This window comes from Schistocerca cancellata, chromosome 8 (assembly GCF_023864275.1).
Source record: "Schistocerca cancellata isolate TAMUIC-IGC-003103 chromosome 8, iqSchCanc2.1, whole genome shotgun sequence".
Classification (NCBI taxonomy): domain Eukaryota; kingdom Metazoa; phylum Arthropoda; class Insecta; order Orthoptera; family Acrididae; genus Schistocerca; species Schistocerca cancellata.
The window spans coordinates 92,223,054-92,243,061 of NC_064633.1; the positions used below are offsets into that span (position 1 = coordinate 92,223,054).

Sequence of the window (20,008 nt, forward strand, 5' to 3'; positions counted from 1 at the left end):
ATATTTAAGAAAGGGAACAGGGATGAATTAGGAAATTACAGGCCAATATCATTGATCTCAACATTTGCTAAAATCTATGAAATGATAATAAAGAATAGAATTGTAAGTTTTATAACAAAGTACAGTATACTGCATTCATCACAACATGGTTTCAGAGAAGGGAAGTCAACAAAAACAGCATCAACAGATATAATAGAGCACATTCTTAATTTACTTGACAGGCAACAAAAGACTTGTGGGATTTTTATGGACCTATCTAAGGCATTTGATTGTGTGAACCACTCAAAATTAATGATGAAGTTATATCAGTATGGAATTAGAGGAAAATGCTATGACATACTTAAATCATACATTACAAATAGGAAACAATGTACAGAAATCAGACATACTAGTGGGGGAAATATAACAAACTACAGATCAGAATTACAAACAGTTAAACATGGTGTGCCGCAAGGGTCTGTGCTTGGGCCAATACTATTTATACTCTATGTAAATGACTTCCCTAGCTATATAAATCAGAAACTTATAATGTATGCTGATGACACAACAATCATTTGCACAGCTGACACAAAGGAGGAGCTTGAGAAGGAAGCACTCATGACTATCGAAAATGCAAATAAATATTTAACACAAAACAACCTGTTTATGAATCAGTCTAAAACAATGAATGTAGTATTTCAGACCAAGCATAGTGAAAATTATAATATAAATGTTAATATAAATGGAAAGACTATTAAAGAAGTAACCAGCACAAATTTTCTAGGAACTATAATAGACAAACATTTGGCATGGGGGGAGCACATCGATGCACTGTGTAAAAAGATAAACAAACAGATCTTCATCATGCATAAAACAACTAAGACTGTGGATGATAAAGTCCTCAGATCAATGTATTATGGACTTGTCTTCCCACATTTGTCTTATTCAGTTCATATATGGGGAAGTGCACAAGCTGGCTACCTAAAAAGAATATTCACAATTCAGAAAAGGGCAGTGAGATGCATTGCAAAAATACCACCAAGACAGACCTGTAGGCAAGCTTTTGTATACTATAATATTATGACAGTATATTCACTGTACATATACCAAAGCATAATGGCGGTAAGGTCAATTAATAAACACCTCCTAAATAAAGATGTACACAAACACGGTACAAGAGGAAATGAAAATTATTACATGATAAACAGAAATCTAAAACTGTCTATGACTGCCCCAGAAGAAGCAGGCAAAAGGTTTTTTAATAAACTCCCCAAAGTCATTAAAAAAGAAACAGACCTAAAATGTTTTAAAAATCATTTGAAACTATATCTCACAGAGAAATGTATATACAGTTTGAGTGAATACTAAGATGGTGTTTAATATGTTATATCATTACTGAAATGTATATTTTAAAATTATCATGTATGTTGTTTGGATTTGTGTGTACATATAATGTGAAACATGTAATACCTTTGTATGATTATGGACTATTTCTGTTTAATCATTTGTTTCATTTATATATAATGAAATCAAGTTTGATGTTAATAGCCTATTGTATGACACACCCAATACTCTCAGCTGGATTTTCAGCTGGAGTCCATGGGCAAAGAATAAATAAATAAATAAATAAATAAATAAATAAATACAAGGCTTTAGGAAGCACTGAATTGTCTGATAACTATCTGGATGCATATAAAAAAAGGTGGTATTGGACATATGAGTCCTGGGTGAGGCTGCACCATTATAAGGTATATATAAAGAAAGAATGGTGGTGATCAACTCATGCACAAAGAGAGATGAAAACATGTGAGAAGCAGTAATGAGCAGGGGATAGACAAGGAAGAGGTTTGAGCCAAGAAAGGAAAAGAAAGTAGGAGTGGAAGTAATTGCGATAGTTGTTTAAGAAAAGTCAGTTTAATAAATACTCTGATGAATTGTAGGGTAGTGGGACTCAAATAGCCTAAGTAAACATATTATCTACTGAATAGTGAATACACACATGGTATCTACTGGAAGTATAGATACTGATAAGTAGAGGAGGACTCTAGGGAGCTGATGATGTACTAAAGAATGAATGTAAAGTTTGAAGTAGATTTGTATCTTGACCAGAAATTACTTAATTATAATGTACATAGGAACATATACTGGGTTAATGAAATGTGAGGCCTACTCAAAAAGGATAAGGGGGGCGTACCTGGCATTTGTTAAGTGTATATGGCAGGCATACCTACATGGAGATAGAGCGACCTATGGCCTAAAAAATAGGAATGTTTTATAAAGGGGTGTACTTACCAGAATGAAAAGAGGAAGTGCACTCATAGGGTCAACCCACAAGCAAGATATAGGTACTGATCCTAGGGGAAAGGGACAGTGTCATGACTGAAGTCACACATTTTATAGGAATTATTCTGGAAAGTATAAATTTGTTACAAAACTAGCATTATTATGTTTCATATAAATAAATAAGTGTCAAAAAAAAACACTTTCATTTCACTCAGAGTTCCTCCGAACTACAAGCTACAAACTAATACAAAGAATGAGAACAGAAAATAGAACACTCGAATGTCATGAACACCTGAAGTTTACAATTGTAAATAAAGAAAAAGTGTCACGATGCCTAAATACTAGTCATGCTTACTAAATCATGAATGAATACTCAGGTCTTGATATCAAAGTAAAGTGAGAATAAAATAAAGAAACGCTTAGCTAAAGATTGTTCTAGAGAAAACAAAGTGTTGTTATTGAAGTGGAATATGTATATAGGAACCTATGTAAGAAATGTATACTGCTAAAATGTAAAATGTTATCATGTGAGATATTATGTACATAATGACTATGTATAAAATATAGCGTGTTGTATCTCGGGGGGGGGGGAGGGGGGGGGGATATGTCGTGTTTCTAGAATTTCTGCATAAATTCTAGAACCACTCGGCCCTCTACCTTCTCGAACACATAATATTTTAGATGTGAGAGTGGGATGATAGAATTCTACCTACTGCACATCACATGTTTGTGCATACAGGTTTGAAGTTTGCATGAGAAGATGTAGACATGGCAGTCGTACGGCACCGACAAGTACTTATCGGTCAATCCATGGACGTCATAGTGAAAGAGCAAGGAAGAACTATGGAACTTCTGGGTTATTCTGTGCTGTTTTGTAATTGACTATTGTTAGTGACAAGGAACAATGACTTGAGGAAGATTTTTAAGTAACTCTTATCTTGGACTTGCTGGAGGTAAGACATATTTTACAATATGTTTGGAGTAGAGACACGGTTGTTAAACCAGCTCTTTTCTAAATGGACTTAAATCTGTTTCTAATGTGAGACGATATGAGTTACTTACAATAAGTTAAATGTTTGTGTGCAAAGAGTGAATTTTGTTCTTATGAATCTCAGATATACCAGTAATTACCAAAAGTATTCTTTGAGTACCAAATTATTTTGCAAGTAGCGAGTTAGTCTTTAAGGTTCCTGTAACTAGCATCATTCTTTGGAGAAGAAGTTTATAGAGATTCCAGAAGATGGCTATCCAGAGAAGAAGGTCAACAGTGTACACCAAGTAAGTTGACTCATAGAAGAGGAGTTGGAAGTTTTTACATACACTTCACACACTCTTAGTCATCAAAAATGTTAGACCTTCAGGCACCTGTCAAAAATAATTACATTCTACAAACAGTCCTGATGTACAGTTATGGTTTCAGTAATGTAAATCTGTTTCACATAAGCCTGAAGAAGAGGACTAATCATCCATAACTCATAACATTTAATAAAGGACTTGTCACAGAGGTGAGATTGTATTTGGTATAATTAATTGCTGCCACTAAACCAGAGAAAGCCAAACATATCCATAAGAAAATTTACAGATCAAAATCTCTTTCTTGGCCAAACTCTGTGTCACTACAACACTGTAGTGAGACCTTCAGTACTGTATGTTTCAGAATACCTGAACATGGCTTGACATGGACAACTTGAGAAGCTGACTAAAGGTTAGAAAGATTCTAAGAGAAATCATCAAAGAATAAGATGCTGACAGAACTAATCACAAGCAGGAATTATATGACATCTAGAGTGCGTTATAATGGCAATGAGAGAGAGGAGGCTGTAACCACCTAGTCAGAATGGGTACTGTCTCTAGAGCAAAAGCAACTGATACAAAGCAGACAAGACTGTTTAAGAAAGACCTTGAGCAACTAGATGACTATGACAGTCATGACAGAGATCAGAACAGAACGCTCAATAGAACATCAGGTCCTCCCCACTCGCTAAACAGCAGTAAGTGCGCAACAAGGAACTAGGGTGAAATGGATACAGAAATGGAAAAACATTCAAAGCACAAGAACAAGTCAGTACTGGGCTAAGAGGAAAGCTCACCAGAAATAAGAACTGTGTATTCCAGTGCAGACCCTGCTGTGTCATCCAAACAAGACACAGACAGGGCAAAAGCACCACAGGCACTAAGATGCGAGCTGGTGCGAGTGCTATAGAGGCTCGCCACTTGCACGAGTTCCACCAGCACCACAAGTGCTGCTGAGGAGGAAGATATTGATTTCACCTCAGCCAATTGCTGGCCAAGTACAACCTACCAATGACAGCACAACAATGGACAGAAGCCTACTCAGAAGAGAGAAGAGCAGCTCTCACCCACCTGATTATAGATCATCGTCCAGTGCTGACTTAGACAGGGAACATCAATTAGTGAACTTTTAGAAGTGAACAGATGGTTTTTGTAAATTGTATTTGCTATGTCCTGTGAAGTTTACCCACCCCAGCCTCCTCCTTACCCCCACCCAGTTGCCTCTCCCATCATGTACTGCTGCTGCTGCTCATAGTGTAACTTCAGCTATACCTATGTGTGAGTTGTGTTTGCGCAAGTGTTTTTTTATGTGTGCTGGTCATCGATTTTTGACAATGGCCTTTATGGCTGAAAGCTTATATTGCAACAGTCTTTTTGTTGCGCCTATTTGCGACTCAGCATCTCCGCTATATAGTTTGTTACTAATTTGTTGGAGTATTGTAGAACTTTTGTTCTCCTATCCTGTTACCAGACCCTGGGGTATAGCTGTGTAATAGTGGCAGGAATATATCATCTTAGTGGTGTACTGAGTCAGAAGCCATTTCACAAATTCAGCCTACCATAACAAAAGTGGCAACTCAGCCTTCGCAGCAGTAGCAATGAGGAATTTGCAAAACTGGTGACGAGGGTTTACAAAAGACCCTCATTAAATAGCTATCACAGGCAAGTCACAATATTGTGAAAAAGATAATTGCTACTCACCATGTAGCAAGATACTGAGTCACAGGTAGGCACAACAAAAATATTTCAGAAAGTGAACTTTTGGCCAACAAGGCCTTCATTGGAAATGGACAACATACACACACACACTAATGCAAATGCAACTCATACACACATGACCACAGTCTCTGGCTGCTGATGTCATGCTGCAAGCAGCAGCACGTGATGGGAGGGGCAACTGGATGGTGGTGGTAAGGAGGAGGTGGGGAGGGTAGGGATAGCAGGGTAGGGGTGGGTGACAGTAAGGTGCTACTTGTGGGAGTGCAGGGACGAGGTGGAGAGAAAGTATGGCAGCTAGGTGCAGTCGTTAGGGACAGAGGGTTGTGGATAAGGAGGGAAGTAAAAAGACTTTGGGTGCATTGGGGGAACAGAGGGCTGGAATGGGAACAGGGAAGGATCTGATGGGTAAGAACAATGACTAACACAGGTTGAGGCCATCAGGGTTACGGAAATGGAGGATATATTGCAGGGAGAGTTCCCACCTGTGCAATTCTGAGAAACTGGTGTTGGTGGGAAGGATCCAAAGGACACAGGCTGTGAAGAAGTCACTGAAATCAATAATGTCATGTTGAGCAGCATGCTCAGCAACAGGTGGTCCAGCTGTTTCTTGGCCACAGTTTGCCATTGGCCATTCATGTGGACAAACAGTTTGTTCATGACAAGCAACTGCTGCACGAAGTGTAGGCCCAGCAGCCAGAGACTGTGGTCATGTGTGTGAGTTGTGTTTGCATGTGTGTGTCTGTGTATATGTGTGGTTTTGTGTGTGTGTAAAGCTCAGCTTCTGCAGTCTCTTTGTTGTGCTTATTTGCGACTCAGTGTCTCCACTGTATGGTGAGTAGCAACTATCTTTTTCATAATATTGTTACATTACATCCTAGATTTTCCATTGACAGACAAGTCACAAATAGATACAATAATCATAAAAATTGTTACTTGACTGACAAGCAATAACAGTTATAGCTAGTTCAAAGACATATCTAGCAAAAAATCAAAATATTGAGCTGATGTGATTGAGTCACTCATGAGGAGCTTTTGAGACTGAAATATGCAGTACTAACATCAGGTTATGAAAACAGACCTATAATGTGCCTTCAGAATTTTTAAGTGTTTTGGAGAAAGTAAAACGTCATTGAACAGAAATGTCTTATTCAAGAAATAACTTGCTAATTGACATGTCAACATTATTTCTGTGGTGGATTCACTATAAAGGTAACTATTAATGTTACCATTAATTACATTTTATTAAAACAAAAGACATTGTTATAACAATTTCTGTAATTTTTGAGTTTGCCCATCACTCATTTGAACGAGATACACTTCAACATTACAGGATAACTATTGTAGTTAGAATTTAAAATCTATCTCAGACTACAGTTCACATTAGTGTATTCACTCATCTGGGAGATTTTAAGCAAACTTAAAACATTTGAGCACAATGTATATCATCTCTCAAGGTTTTATACATTGTATGCTTCTATATTAATGTATACTAATTGTTTACTTAAGACATTAGAGTCATCTGTAATATTTGCTACAGAGTAAGCATGCCAGTGGAGAGTCAATATTCAGCCTTTCCAAACAGTATTAAGATGTCATCTAAAAGTTTAAAATGATAAATTGTAAATACCTTATACCAAGTTTACAAAAACATATGTTGTGCAATCCCACACAAGAAATAATGCCCATAAATTCAACATACAGATCTTTTACAAAACTGGTGTTCCAATGAATAGCAACCTACAGTGCAAGGAGCATTCTGATTACCTAATAAAATAATAGCTTCTTCAATTCTGCAAACATGGATCATAAAAGTTACAAGGTTGCCTATAGCAAACCAACATAAGGTAGAAGTGGTAGAAGATCTTTAAAAAAATCCTTGGGTCAGCTAGCCCAGCTGACAACACTGCTTAAGGCCCTCTTGCCAGGGTTCTAAATCTACATCTACATCCATACTCCGCAAGCCACCTGACGGTGTGTGGCGGAGGGTACCTTCAGTACCTCTATCGGTTCTCCCTTCTATTCCAGTCTCGTATTGTTCGTGGAAAGAAGGATTGTCGGTATGCCTCTGTGTGGGCTCTAATCTCTCTGATTTTATCCTCATGGTCTCTTCGCGAGATATACGTAGGAGGGAGCAATATACTGCTTGACTCTTCGGTGAAGGTATGTTCTCGAAACTTTGACAAAAGCCCGTACTGAGCTACTGAGCGTCTCTCCTGCAGAGTCTTCCACTGGAGTTTATCTATCATCTCCGTAACGCTTTCGCGATTACTAAATGATCCTGTAACGAAGCGCGCTGCTCTCCGTTGGATCTTCTCTATGTCTTGCATCAACCCTATCTGGTACGGATCCCACACTGCTGAGCAGTATTCAAGCAGTGGGCGAACAAGCGTACTGTAACCTACTTCCTTTGTTTTCAGATTGCATTTCCTTAGGATTCTTCCAATGAATCTCAGTCTGGCATCTGCTTTACCGACAATCAACATTATATGATCATTCCATTTTAAATCACTCCTAATGCGTACTCCCAGATAATTTATGGTATTAACTGCTTCCAGTTGCTGACCTGCTATTTTGTAGCTAAATGATAAAGGATCTATCTTTCTGTGTATTCGCAGCACATTACACTTGTCTACATTGAGATTCAGTTGCCATTCCCTGCACCATGCGTCAATTCGCTGCAGATCCTCCTGCATTTCAGTACAATTTTCCATTGTTACAACCTCTCGATACACCACAGCATCATCTGCAAAAAGCCTCAGTGAACCTCCGACGTCATCCACCAGGTCATTCATGTACATTGTGAATAGCAACGGTCCTATGACACTCCCCTGCGGCACACCTGAAATTACTCTTACTTCGGAAGACTTCTCTCCATTGAGAATAACATGCTGCGTCCTGTTATCTAGGAACTCCTCAATCCAATCACACAATTGGTCTGATAGTCCATATGCTCTTACTTTGTTCATTAAACGACTGTGGGGAACTGTATCGAACGCCTTTCGGAAGTCAAGAAACACGGCATCTACCTGTGAACCCGTGTCTATGGCCCTCTGAGTCTCGTGGACGAATAGCGCGAGCTGGGTTTCACATGACCGTCTTTTTCGAAACCCTTGCTGATTCCTACAGAGTAGATTTCTAGTCTCCAGAAAAGTCATTATACTCGAACACAATACGTGTTCCAAAATTCTACAACTGATCGACGTTAGAGATATAGGTCTATAGTTCTGCACATTTGTTCGATGTCCCTTCTTGAAAACGGGGATGACCTGTGCCCTTTTCCAATCCTTTGGAACGCAACGCTCTTCTAGAGACCTATGGTACACCGCTGCAAGAAGGGGGGCAAGTTCCTTCACGTACTCTGTGTAAAATTGAACTGGTATCCCATCAGGTCCAGAGGCCTTTCCTCTTTTGAGCGATTTTAATTGTTTCTCTATCCCTCTGTCGTCTATTTCGATATCTACCATTTTGTCATCTGTGCGACAATCTAGAGAAGGAACTACAGTGCAATCTTCCTCTGTGAAACAACTTTGGAAAAAGACATTTAGTATTTCGGCCTTTAGTCTGTCATCCTCTGTTTCAGTACCATTTTGGTCACAGAGTGTCTGGACATTTTGTTTTGATCCACCTACCGCTTTGACATAAGACCAAAATTTCTTAGGATTTTCTGCCAAGTCAGTACATAGAACTTTACTTTCGAATTCATTGAATGCCTCTTGCATAGCTCTCTTCACACTACATTTCGCTTCGCGTAATTTTTGTTTGTCTGCAAGGCTTTGGCTATGTTTATGTTTGCTGTGAAGTTCCCTTTACTTCCGCAGCAGTTTTCTAACTCAGTTGTTGAACCACGGTGGCTCTTTTCCATCTCTTATGATCTTGCTTGGCACATACTCATCTAACGCATATTGTACGATGGTTTTGAACTTTGTCCACTGATCCTCAACACTATCAGTACTTGAGACAAAACTTTTGTGTTGAGCCAACAGGTACTCTGAAATCTGCTTTTTGTCACTTTTTCTAAACAGAAAAATCTTCCTACCCTTTTTAATATTCCTATTTACGGCTGAAATCATTGATGCCGTAACCGCTTTATGATCACTGATTCCCTGTTCTGTGTTAACTTCTTCAAATAGTTCGGGTCTGTTTGTCACCAGAAGGTCTAATATGTTATCGCCACGAGTCGGTTCTCTGTTTAACTGCTCAAGGTAGTTTTCAGATAAAGCACTTAAAAAAATTTCACTGGGTTGTGGTAAAGACCTCAACAGCAATGGAGAGGGAGAAGATGGGTTTCCGTATGGTGAAGCTGGCAAAAATGGCAGCCTCTTGTTCATATCTAAAGTGGACGTAGGGCACAACAGTTCCACAAGTTAGTGGCAGTACCCAGACAGTGTCATTTACACTTGTTAGTGATGGCTGAATCAGTAATATTGCAGGCTAACAACCTCGTCTTATTTTTGGAATCCATGTATGACCCTGTATTTCCTGATCTCTATAATTTATAACTGAAAATCACAAAACCCAAAATTTACAAAAGGAATACACTACCAAGATGTTAACTCTAATGAGGAATCCATCATCACATCTTGTAATGCACTTGGACATAGGATTCCGAGGAGTCTCAACATTTTCATTGAAGAAGAGATGGAATATACTGAAAAGCCTTCTGACAAGGATCTGACTTGTGGGTCAGCTGCTTTGATAAAGTTTTGCAATGACATTTTATTCTGAAAACAAAAAAAGAGACACATGTTTTGGCTTTTTGCTAGAAAGTTTCTAATGTTTTTGAAAGTTATGGTGAAAGTTGATGAGAGAAAATCGTATTTTCCATCTTAAATATTGAAAGATTGTCTAAAACATAAAGACTTTTTATTAATATAATATGGGGTTCAAAGTTAACAATGTTCAATTTGTTAGCATTTTTATGTTTTCATCCTGCAGCCTGGGTATCCATCATTTAGTCTGTCTAGCAAAGTGAGGTCAACAGTCAAGTTATCAGCATTATATTACTGAGCTGCTGGCCCATGTTTGATTCTTGGTCATGGCTTTTCTTTTTCATTCAATATTTTTTCAGTCTATCTGATAATAGTCAGAATACTTTCTTTGACTCCTTTTAAGCAAAACATTGGGAGGTGTGATTAATAATCAAACAAGTATATATAATGTATTGACAGTTATTTTGATCATGATACATAGTACAAAAAATACACCAAATTTATATTATTGCATAATCCTAACTGATTGTCTGTTCATGAATGTTCTCACAATCAGTGATGTGAAACTTATCGTAGAAACAGGCAAAACATACATATTTCTGACACTGTGCACAGCACACAAACAAAATCTCATCACATTGACATGTTCACCGATACATTGTTCATAGAAAAATATGTGATTCACATTGCTACAAACAGATGTAACATATATCAATCTGGATGTTCACCAAGAGTATAAAAGCATGTTATGGAAGAGAGGCATTGAACAACTGGTTACGGAATAACACATGAGTTTTGATAGCCTCCATCCTGTCTTGTAATACTCTGCTTTGCTGTCATGGCATATGATTTTGAAGTCATGCAGTGAAATTATTTACCTGTCAGAAAAAGTAAACATGACATGGCTGGCAAAGAGAGGTACATTTTCGAGGTATCACTTTCATACTGCAGGTCCGATGAATATCATCATCTATGAAAGTCCAATCTAGTGCATCATATATCACAATGAAAATGACTGTCAATACTTTATATATACTTATTTGATTATTAATCATACCTCCCAAAATTTTACTTCAAAGGAGTGAAGAAAGGCATTCCCATTCTCAAAATAATATCAGATACACCAAGCAGAATATTAAATGAAAAAAACCCACAAGCAAGAATCAAACACAGACAAGCAGCTTGGTAATCTAAAGCCTGGACCACTTGACTGTTGACCTCACTCTGCTAGACAGACTGAATGATGGGTACCCAAGCAACAGAATAAAACATAAAAACATTAATAACTCAAATGTTATTAAATTTGGACCCCATATTACATGAAAAAATTGTTTTTAGATTATCTTTCAATGTATAACATTGAAAATATCATTTTTCATCATCAACTTTGACCTCAGTTTTTTCAAAAATTAGAGTGTTCATCAAAAGTTCAAACACATATTTTTTTTACATAGAATGTCCTTGCAAAACTTGATCAAAATAGGTAACACATATGTCAGACCATTTCCTCGTAAGTTTGAGCTCAAGAAGACGTACTTCATTGGAAAATTAAATGCAAATTCTCTTCGGAAAACTGGGAAACAGAAGTAATTTGAATTATTGCTACAGAAGAACCATGTAAAAATTTTAGCAGTGCAGGAAACATGATTCTTAAATGAGAATGTAGTTGACACGTGAGACTATAGAATTTATAAAGAGAGACCAGCAGTAAGTATAATGGAAAACACACCAATGTTTTAATAGCAATTTATCTAAACAAAAAAATCATAAATTGTGTAACAGATTTTAAGCTGTTATCAGAAGGAATGTCCATGTTAACAATAAAATATAAGAATAAACACTACACCCTTACAAACTGCCATCCACCTATAAAAGATGACAACAGAAGACATCAGCAATCAGTTTTGGTTTCCTTTAGAATCTGCACTCTCCAACATACCTTCAAAAATGTTAAAATGCTTGTCAGTGACTTCAGTGCTAATTCGGGAAGGAAAATAAATTTAAGGATATTGTACGTGAATATTCAACACAATTAAGAACAATCAGAGATGGTGAAAGAGTGATCAATATGTGTAAAACGTTCCAGTTAAACTGATGTCCACACATTTTTGTGATGTCCACACATTTTTGCAAATGACAAGCAAATAGCAAAACTTTGATATCTCCAAATCCAAACCTAGAAGAATTTCAAATGGATCACATAACTATATCTAAAAGCAATATGATGGAAATTATGGATGTTAAAGCAATCAGAAATGGAGAATTTGATTCAGGTCATTATCCCTCTAATATTAAAATATGATTTCTCCCATCTAAAATAAGAAATACAACCAAAACAGTACTCAGATACAACTCCTCTACAGCTAATATTACAATATAAATTATAGAAAAATTTAGAGAAGAAACTGAGACAACAAAAAAGGTGATTGGCATGCACTCAAATACATAATACTAGATCAGCTGAGAAAACTTTGGGATTGGCCAATAATAAAAAGAAGACAGAGTAAAATGAAGCGTGTGAAGAAGTAGAACAAAGAGCATTCTGGAAATACAAGCAAATTTCATCAAAAATAAAACTCGAAATTTTTAAACCAAATTTTCAACAAAGTAGTTACAGGAAATCAAGCACCAAGTATTTCTTACAAAGATGAAACTGAAAACTGGCGTTAAACAATAAAGAAAATTATCAAGTAATGGCAGAATTTTTGTCAGGCCCTTCAACTGTCAGTTCTACCAGTTAAATTGGAATTTCCAGCTATAACACAAAATCCAGATGAAGACTCCCCACCAACAAAGCTAGAAATTCATGAAACCATCAAAACACTTATAAACAACAGAGCAAGTGGTGAACACTACACCACAGTAGAATTATTGAAATGGTCAGAACCAAAAATTATAAATGGTCTACAATTGCTTTTTGAGAACATTTTGAAAACTGAAAATATTCCAGAAGATTGGAAAATAGCATTAATCCACCCGTTACATAAAAAGGGAGACAAACAAAATGTCAATAATTTCAGAGGAGTGCCACTTCTACCAATACATACAAAATATTATAAAAAATCCTCCTGCACAGAGTTGTAGAAACTTCAAACAAATAACTGGGAGCATATCAGGGTGGTTTTTGAAAGGGAAGATACTGCATAAATAGATTTTCTACTCAAAATCAATAATTCGCCACAGAACATTAACCAACAATAGTTTCATTTACTGATTTCAAGAAAGCATCTGATTTGGTATACATAGAAATAAAGATAAAATATTGAGAATTTGGTGTTAAAACTAAACTGGCAAATATAATTCCTGAGGCTCTAACTAATATGACATCTAAAATTAACCATGTGGAATAAAAACTGGTTCATCATTTTGACTGTTTATCTGCATTCTAGAAAAAATTGTAACAATCTGGAATTTGGAGATAAAAGATCATAAAATTGAACCAATAACTCTGGGAAGGAAAACAAGTGGAATTATTGTAAACAGACTGGCTTTTGCAGACAATTTTGCAATACTTACATAAAATCTGAGAGAAGCAGTTATTCAAATAAATCTTCTGGAAAAAATAGGAAATGGGACAGGTCTCAAAATTTCTGCTGATGAAACAAATTTGTGGCAAATATAAAACTTGTACCAAAACCCACAGCTATACAAATGGTAAAAATAGAGTGAGTAAGCAAATTTAAATATTTTGGAGAAATTATACCAAACATTGGACTAGAAAAATTTGCATTAAATGCAAGAGCTAACAAAATGGAGAGAGCATATGATTCAATAAAGAATATTTACAACAAGAAAGGTATAGCTAGAAAAACAAAACTAATACACTGTACCATGACCATAAAGTTTACATGGATGTGGATGCCGCCTAATGGTGAACTACAAGCTGGACAGAATAGAGGAACTAGAAAAACATATTATTCAAAAAACAATGAGAGCAATGCAAACTACAGATGCTTGGAAAATGACAAGTAATGCGGACATCTACAAAAATACAGAGAAAATATCAAAAGTAATGGCTAAGTGCAGATTACTATTCTTTGGGCATTTCTACCAAATGAATGAGAACAGACTAATGAAACAAATATTTCTTTTTTTTAATTTCTGGTAGAAGAAATAAACAATAGCATGCATCTTAATGCAGCTGTTAGGTGCATTAACACAGGGCTGGGGAGGGCACTGATGGCAGAGGGCATGGGTGCCAGTTGGGTCTATCAGTAGATTGAGATTCACTTGACACGGCCTGCACCTCAATAGCTGTGGGAAGGGGAGGCTGGCAAAGCTTATAGATGACAGTGTAGTGGGTGGTGGTGGGATCACTCATGGAAAAATTCCTGTAGTAGTTGGTGTTAGAGCTGCACCTTTTTTGGATTGAAGCAAGCTGATAGGTATACCTGCTTAAAGGAGTCCCTCTAACTTAGGGCTCACCTTCAGAGGATATAATGTTTCCAAGTAGAGAAGGAATTAGCATATTTCATCAAAATATAAGAGGTACTAGAGATGAAGTTGGTGAACTACTTATACATGTTGACTCTGAAATTATTGGTATATCATAGCACCACTTAAATAATTTGACAATTAAGACACTTCCTGTACCAGGATACAAGCATCATACACTAAATTCTTGGGAGTATGGTTTGATGAACACTTAAGATGGGAAAAGCATGTAATATCATTGAACAAAAAATTAAGTCAAACATGTTATATACTTAGAATGCTTAAAAGCTCATGTAATATTAAAACAGTGTTATGTGTTTATTTCTCATTCATCCACAGTTTATTAAGATACGGCGTACAGTTTTGGGGGAACATCAGTCTAACAAAACACTCATTTAGACTACAAAAGAAGGCAGTCAGAATAATAAAAGGTATAGGATACAGAGACTCTTGTAGGCAAGCTTTCAAAGAATTAAAAATCATGACACTACCATCTTTATACATATATGAAAGCATATGTTTCTTAAAAGAACACGAGGAATTTTCTACATTAAACAGAGAATTTCACAACTACGAAACAAGGAATAGGAATGATTTCCACAGAGAAATTCATAAAACAGCTATGTATCACAAAAGTGTACTATACCAACCCAAAATCCTCTACAGTGCTCTCCCCAAAGAACTAAAAATAATACCAAAACTGTACATATTTAAAAGAGAATTAAAAAACACATTATTGAGCAATAGTTTTTACAGTATTGAAGAGTTTATGAATCGTTGACAATAAAAGCGCAGTTAATATTTCCCTGACATAATAAATATGTGAAATTGCTCACATTTAAATACTTGCTGTTTCTATGAAATTGTGAAATGGTGTTAATGTAAGAATGTAAATAATCTTTGATGAAGAATCACTAGCTTTTTTTTTTTTTTTTTTCCTACTTGTATATTTTTATGTTAATGTTCTAAAAGTTCTATGAAAATTGTAATGTCTAAGTGACAAGTAAATTCAATTACAAATTTTCATGTATATGTATTTTAAATTGTAATGTTTGTTGACAAGTCCTATGTCATTTCGATGATGTACTACAAGGACGCTAATAAATTGAATTGAATTGAATTGAATTAGCTGGCTGTTTTTCAAGGAGTTTCTTGTGGGGTGGGGGAGTGACTATGTACGTAATAAACAGTGTTCCATTTGAGTCCACAGACATATCATGGCAATGCACTGAACAGATATTTTAATGTTGTGCAGGGGCTGTTGAATTTAGTGAAACTAAACTCCTAATTGTTGTTGTTTATAGGTCCCCTAACTCTTACTCCAGAGCATTTCTGCTCAAGCTAGAGAGGGTTCTTGAGTCACTTTGTAGGAAGTACCAGAAATTAGTTATATGTGGTGGCTTCAATATAAATCTTGTATATCATGGCGCAAGAAAAAGGATGTTGGTAGATCTCATAAATTCATATGCTCTGATGCAGATTTTTTTCCAGCTAGGGTGTAGGAGAACAGTAGCACAGCCATAGACAATATTTTTATTCATTCTTCATTACTACAAGAGCATTCTGTTTGCAAAACGGTGAATGGCCTTTCAGACCATGATGCACAAAGTTTAACACTAAAAGGCTTTAGTACTCAAACAAATGTCACATTTACTTACAAACTATGTAGGAAAGTTAATCCAACAGCAATAGAGAGTTTTTTAAACCTTATCAAGGAACAAGAGTGGCAGGATGTTTATAGTGCCAATAACATAGATGATAAATATAATGCTTTCCATAACACATTTCTCATGCTCTTTGAGAGTTGCTTTCCATTAGAGCATTCTAAATGGGGTACTATAAGTAATAGGCAGCTGGGTGGCTGACTAGTGGGATAAGGATATCATGTAGAACAAAGTGGGAATTATTTCAAAATGTTAGAAGTAATGGCAATCAAACTACAGTGGCACATTACAAACAGTATTGTAAGGTGCTTAAAATGTTATTAGGAAGGCAAAGAGTATGTGGTACACAAACAGAATAGGTAATGCACAGGATGAAATTAAAATCATATGGTTAGTTGTGAAGGAAGTGTCTGGTCAGCAGCACAAGGTTGATGATATAAAGTCAATTCGCAGTAAAAATACTTCTGTTACTGGTAAATCAGATATACATTCAGTATTTAACAATCATTTTCTGAGCATTGCTGGTGAATTAAATAAAAATTCAATTTCTACAGGGAATCATATAACTTTCTTGGTAAACGCCTTTCCGAGATTGATGTCTGAAATACTCCTCTGTGATACAGACAAGAGGGAGATTGAGTCAGTAATTAAATCACTGAAGACTAAGGACTCTCATGGTTATGATGGAGTGCCTAGCAGAATTTTAAAGTACTGTGCTGCACTTGTTAGCCCTGTATTTAGCCATATTTGCAATTTTTCCTTTATGAATGGTCAGTTTCCTGAACGATTCAAGTACTCAGCGGTAAAGCAGCTTTATAAAAAGGGAGAAAGGGATAGTGTAGATAATTTTAGACCTATTTCTATGCCATCAGCGTTTGCTATATTCATTGAAAAGGCTGTGTATGTAAGGATAATTGATCATTTTATATCACATGATTTGCTATCAAATGTACATTTTGGCTTTAGAATTTGTTTAACAACTGAAAAAGCTATATTCTATTTTCTCTGTGAGGTACTGGATAGGTTAAACAAAGGTTTTCGAATGCTACACATATTTTTTGATTTAACTAAGGCATTTGATTGTGTTGATCACAAAATATTGCTCCAGAAGTTGTACCATTACTGAATACGGGGGGGAACTCACAATTGGTTCACCTCTTACTTTAGCAATAGACAGCAAAAGGTCACTATTCACAATGTTGAGAATGGCTGTAATGTGGGGTCTGAGTGGGGTACGATAAAGTGGGGGGTGCTCCATGGATCAGTGTTGGAGTAACTCCTGTTCCTTATTTATATAAATGATATGCCCTCTAGTATTATGGGTAACTCTCAAATATTTCTGTTTGTTGATGACACTAGCTTGGTAGTAAAGGATGTTGTATGCAGCATTGGCATGGTTTCAAATAGTGCAGTTCACAACCTAAGTTCATGGCTTGTAGAAAATAAACTAATGCTAAATCACAGTAAGACTGAGTTTTTACAGTTTCTGACACACAATTCAACAAAACCTGACGTTTTAATTTCACAGAATGGGCATATGATTAGTAAAACTGAATAGTTCAAATTTTTAGGTGTTCAGATAGATAGTAAGCTGTCTTGGGAAGCCCACATTCAGGATCTTGTTCAAAGACTTAATGCTGCCATTTTTACTATTCGAATGGTATCTGGAGTGAGTGAGCATTCAACATGAAAATTAGTGTACTTTGCTTACTTTCATTCACTTATGTTGTGTGGTATTATATATTGGGGTAACTCTTCCTATTCTAAAAGAATATTTTTGGCTCAGAAATGGGTAGTTCAGGCAATAAGTGATGTAAGTTCACAAACCTCTTGTCAACCCCTGTTCACAAGTCTGGGTATTTTGACATTGGCCTCTCAATATATATATTCCTTACTGTCATTTCTTGTGAACAAGCTTATTTCCAAGAATAAGCAGCTTTCACTCAGTTAATTCTTGGTGGAAATCAATTCTGCATTTGGATCAGATTTCCTTAAGTCTTGTGCAGAAAGGTGGGCAGTATACTATTGCATCCATTTTCAATAAGCTACTACTTGAATTCAAAAATCTTAGCAGTAATCCACATGCTTTCAAATCAAAACTGAAGAGTTTCTTCATGGGTGACTCCTTCTATTCTTTCGAGGAGTTCCTTGAGAGATTAAGCTGATACTTGTTGTATTGATGATTGCATTTACTTAAACTTATCGACTGACTTTTTCTCAGATTCATATACATATATTCTTATCTGTTATTACTTTTATGTTGTAATTTCATGTACTGACACATTCCATGACCTTGGAGATTTGTTCCTCAATTTGGTACTACGGAACTTGATGTGTAAATAGATAAAATTAAAAAAACATAAATGAAAAACTAGAAAGAAACAACATCATACAATAATAAATAACAGAAATATACCTTTTTAAGAATAAAATATTGAATTCAGAATGCTTTTAAAGTGAAGAAATAAGAAATCAGGAACAACATCGGCAGAATAAAGGAAATGCCAACATAGGGATAAAAGGAGGAGTACTGTAATAATTGGAAACAACAATAGTAAATAAGAGGAACTGAAGTCCTTAAGTGATCCTAGTTGGTCAATACAAAGGTGAAAATAATAAATAAATAATAAATAAAAGAACAACTTCTTCTAGGGTACTTTGCATACTTTCACACAATTCTGGGACAGAATAAGTGTTTGGACAAATATTTAAAAAATCAATCAAGAGCTAACTACCACATATAAAAATACATAAATTATCTTAGCTTTCAGAACTAATAGTTATTTCTTCAGGAAGGAGAAAGGTACAGGTTGGCAAAGGTTAAAAGGAAATGGAACGTCACTCATACCCTAACATGAGAGTGTCCACCTGTTGTCATGGCTAATAATAAAACTGAATTATGTATTAATTCTGGTACATACACTCATTATACCAATTTTAAAAATAGACCAATAGATTTGTTTAGTGGAGTTCTGAATTATGATTAAAAAAATTTATGGCGTTCACCAAAGCTGTTTCTGTGTACTTCATTGAAATTTTACTGTTATGAAGGAAAAAACAAGAACAAACCACACACATCATAAAATAAAAATATTGTTAAAGTATAGCTTATCTGTATTTTTACAAAGCACATATTTGCCTGAATACTGAGGATTACCTGCAAACACAGCAGTTGTAGCAGTTGTAGCAGGTTCAGTAGAAACTGACTCACTTGTAGGATATCCTTTAGTAGTTATTGAAGAACTCTTGCCACTAGGAGTTACTTTCACACAACACACGCAGTTAACTATGAGTAAAATCAGCATTAATAAAAGGGATGTGTCCATTCTGTCAACCAATGTTTGGCATGAACACAACTGACTCTTCTAGGAAGTTCCTTCCACACTTCCTTGATTGCAGCAACATAATCATTCATTCGGTATCTGGGTGTGGTTTACAATCAAGCATCATATTCAAAATGGTGTCAACTAAATGAAACTGTTCAAAACATACACATTTCCCATGTACCTTTTATTTAAAATATCAACAAAGAAATAAGAAAGCACACTCATATGCACATAACAATATAAACGCCAGTTTATCAGGTTCAGCCAAAGAAACTTAAGAGTTAAAAACTTATCTTTGATCCTATCTTTAGATAATAGTCAAGCAAATAATCTACACATGACTCATTGTAGTAAGAACAAACAGGTCCCAGCTGAGAAGCAAATCTTATCACAGGAAGAGATAAACAGTTATGGCTGGAGGGGAAAGCTGCTTGTGATTACAAAAGCACACAGGCATCATCGAGTACATGATTAACACTATGGAGTTCTTGCCTTAGCTCTAAGCAATATCTCTTGCCTTGGCTCTACGTAATATCTATAAAATAGCAGTACCTATGTTGTATACTGGATGCACCATTCTAAGTATTCTCAGACACTATCT

General features: G+C 35.9%; 1 protein-coding gene across 3 annotated transcripts in view; it reads right to left on the reverse strand.

The window, feature by feature from the left end:
- Positions 1-19,784, reverse strand: part of LOC126094911 (phosphatidylinositol phosphatase PTPRQ-like) — a 425,768-nt gene extending 405,984 nt beyond the window's left edge. For all 3 annotated transcript variants that reach the window (XR_007521896.1, XM_049909550.1, XM_049909549.1), the window contains exon 1: positions 19,239-19,784. Coding sequence is in view for 2 of the 3 variants with exons in the window: in XM_049909550.1 (XP_049765507.1) it covers positions 19,239-19,407 (169 nt within the window). In the remaining variant the exon portion in view is untranslated. The remainder of the gene's footprint in view (positions 1-19,238) is intronic.
- Positions 19,785-20,008: the final 224 nt, after the last annotated feature.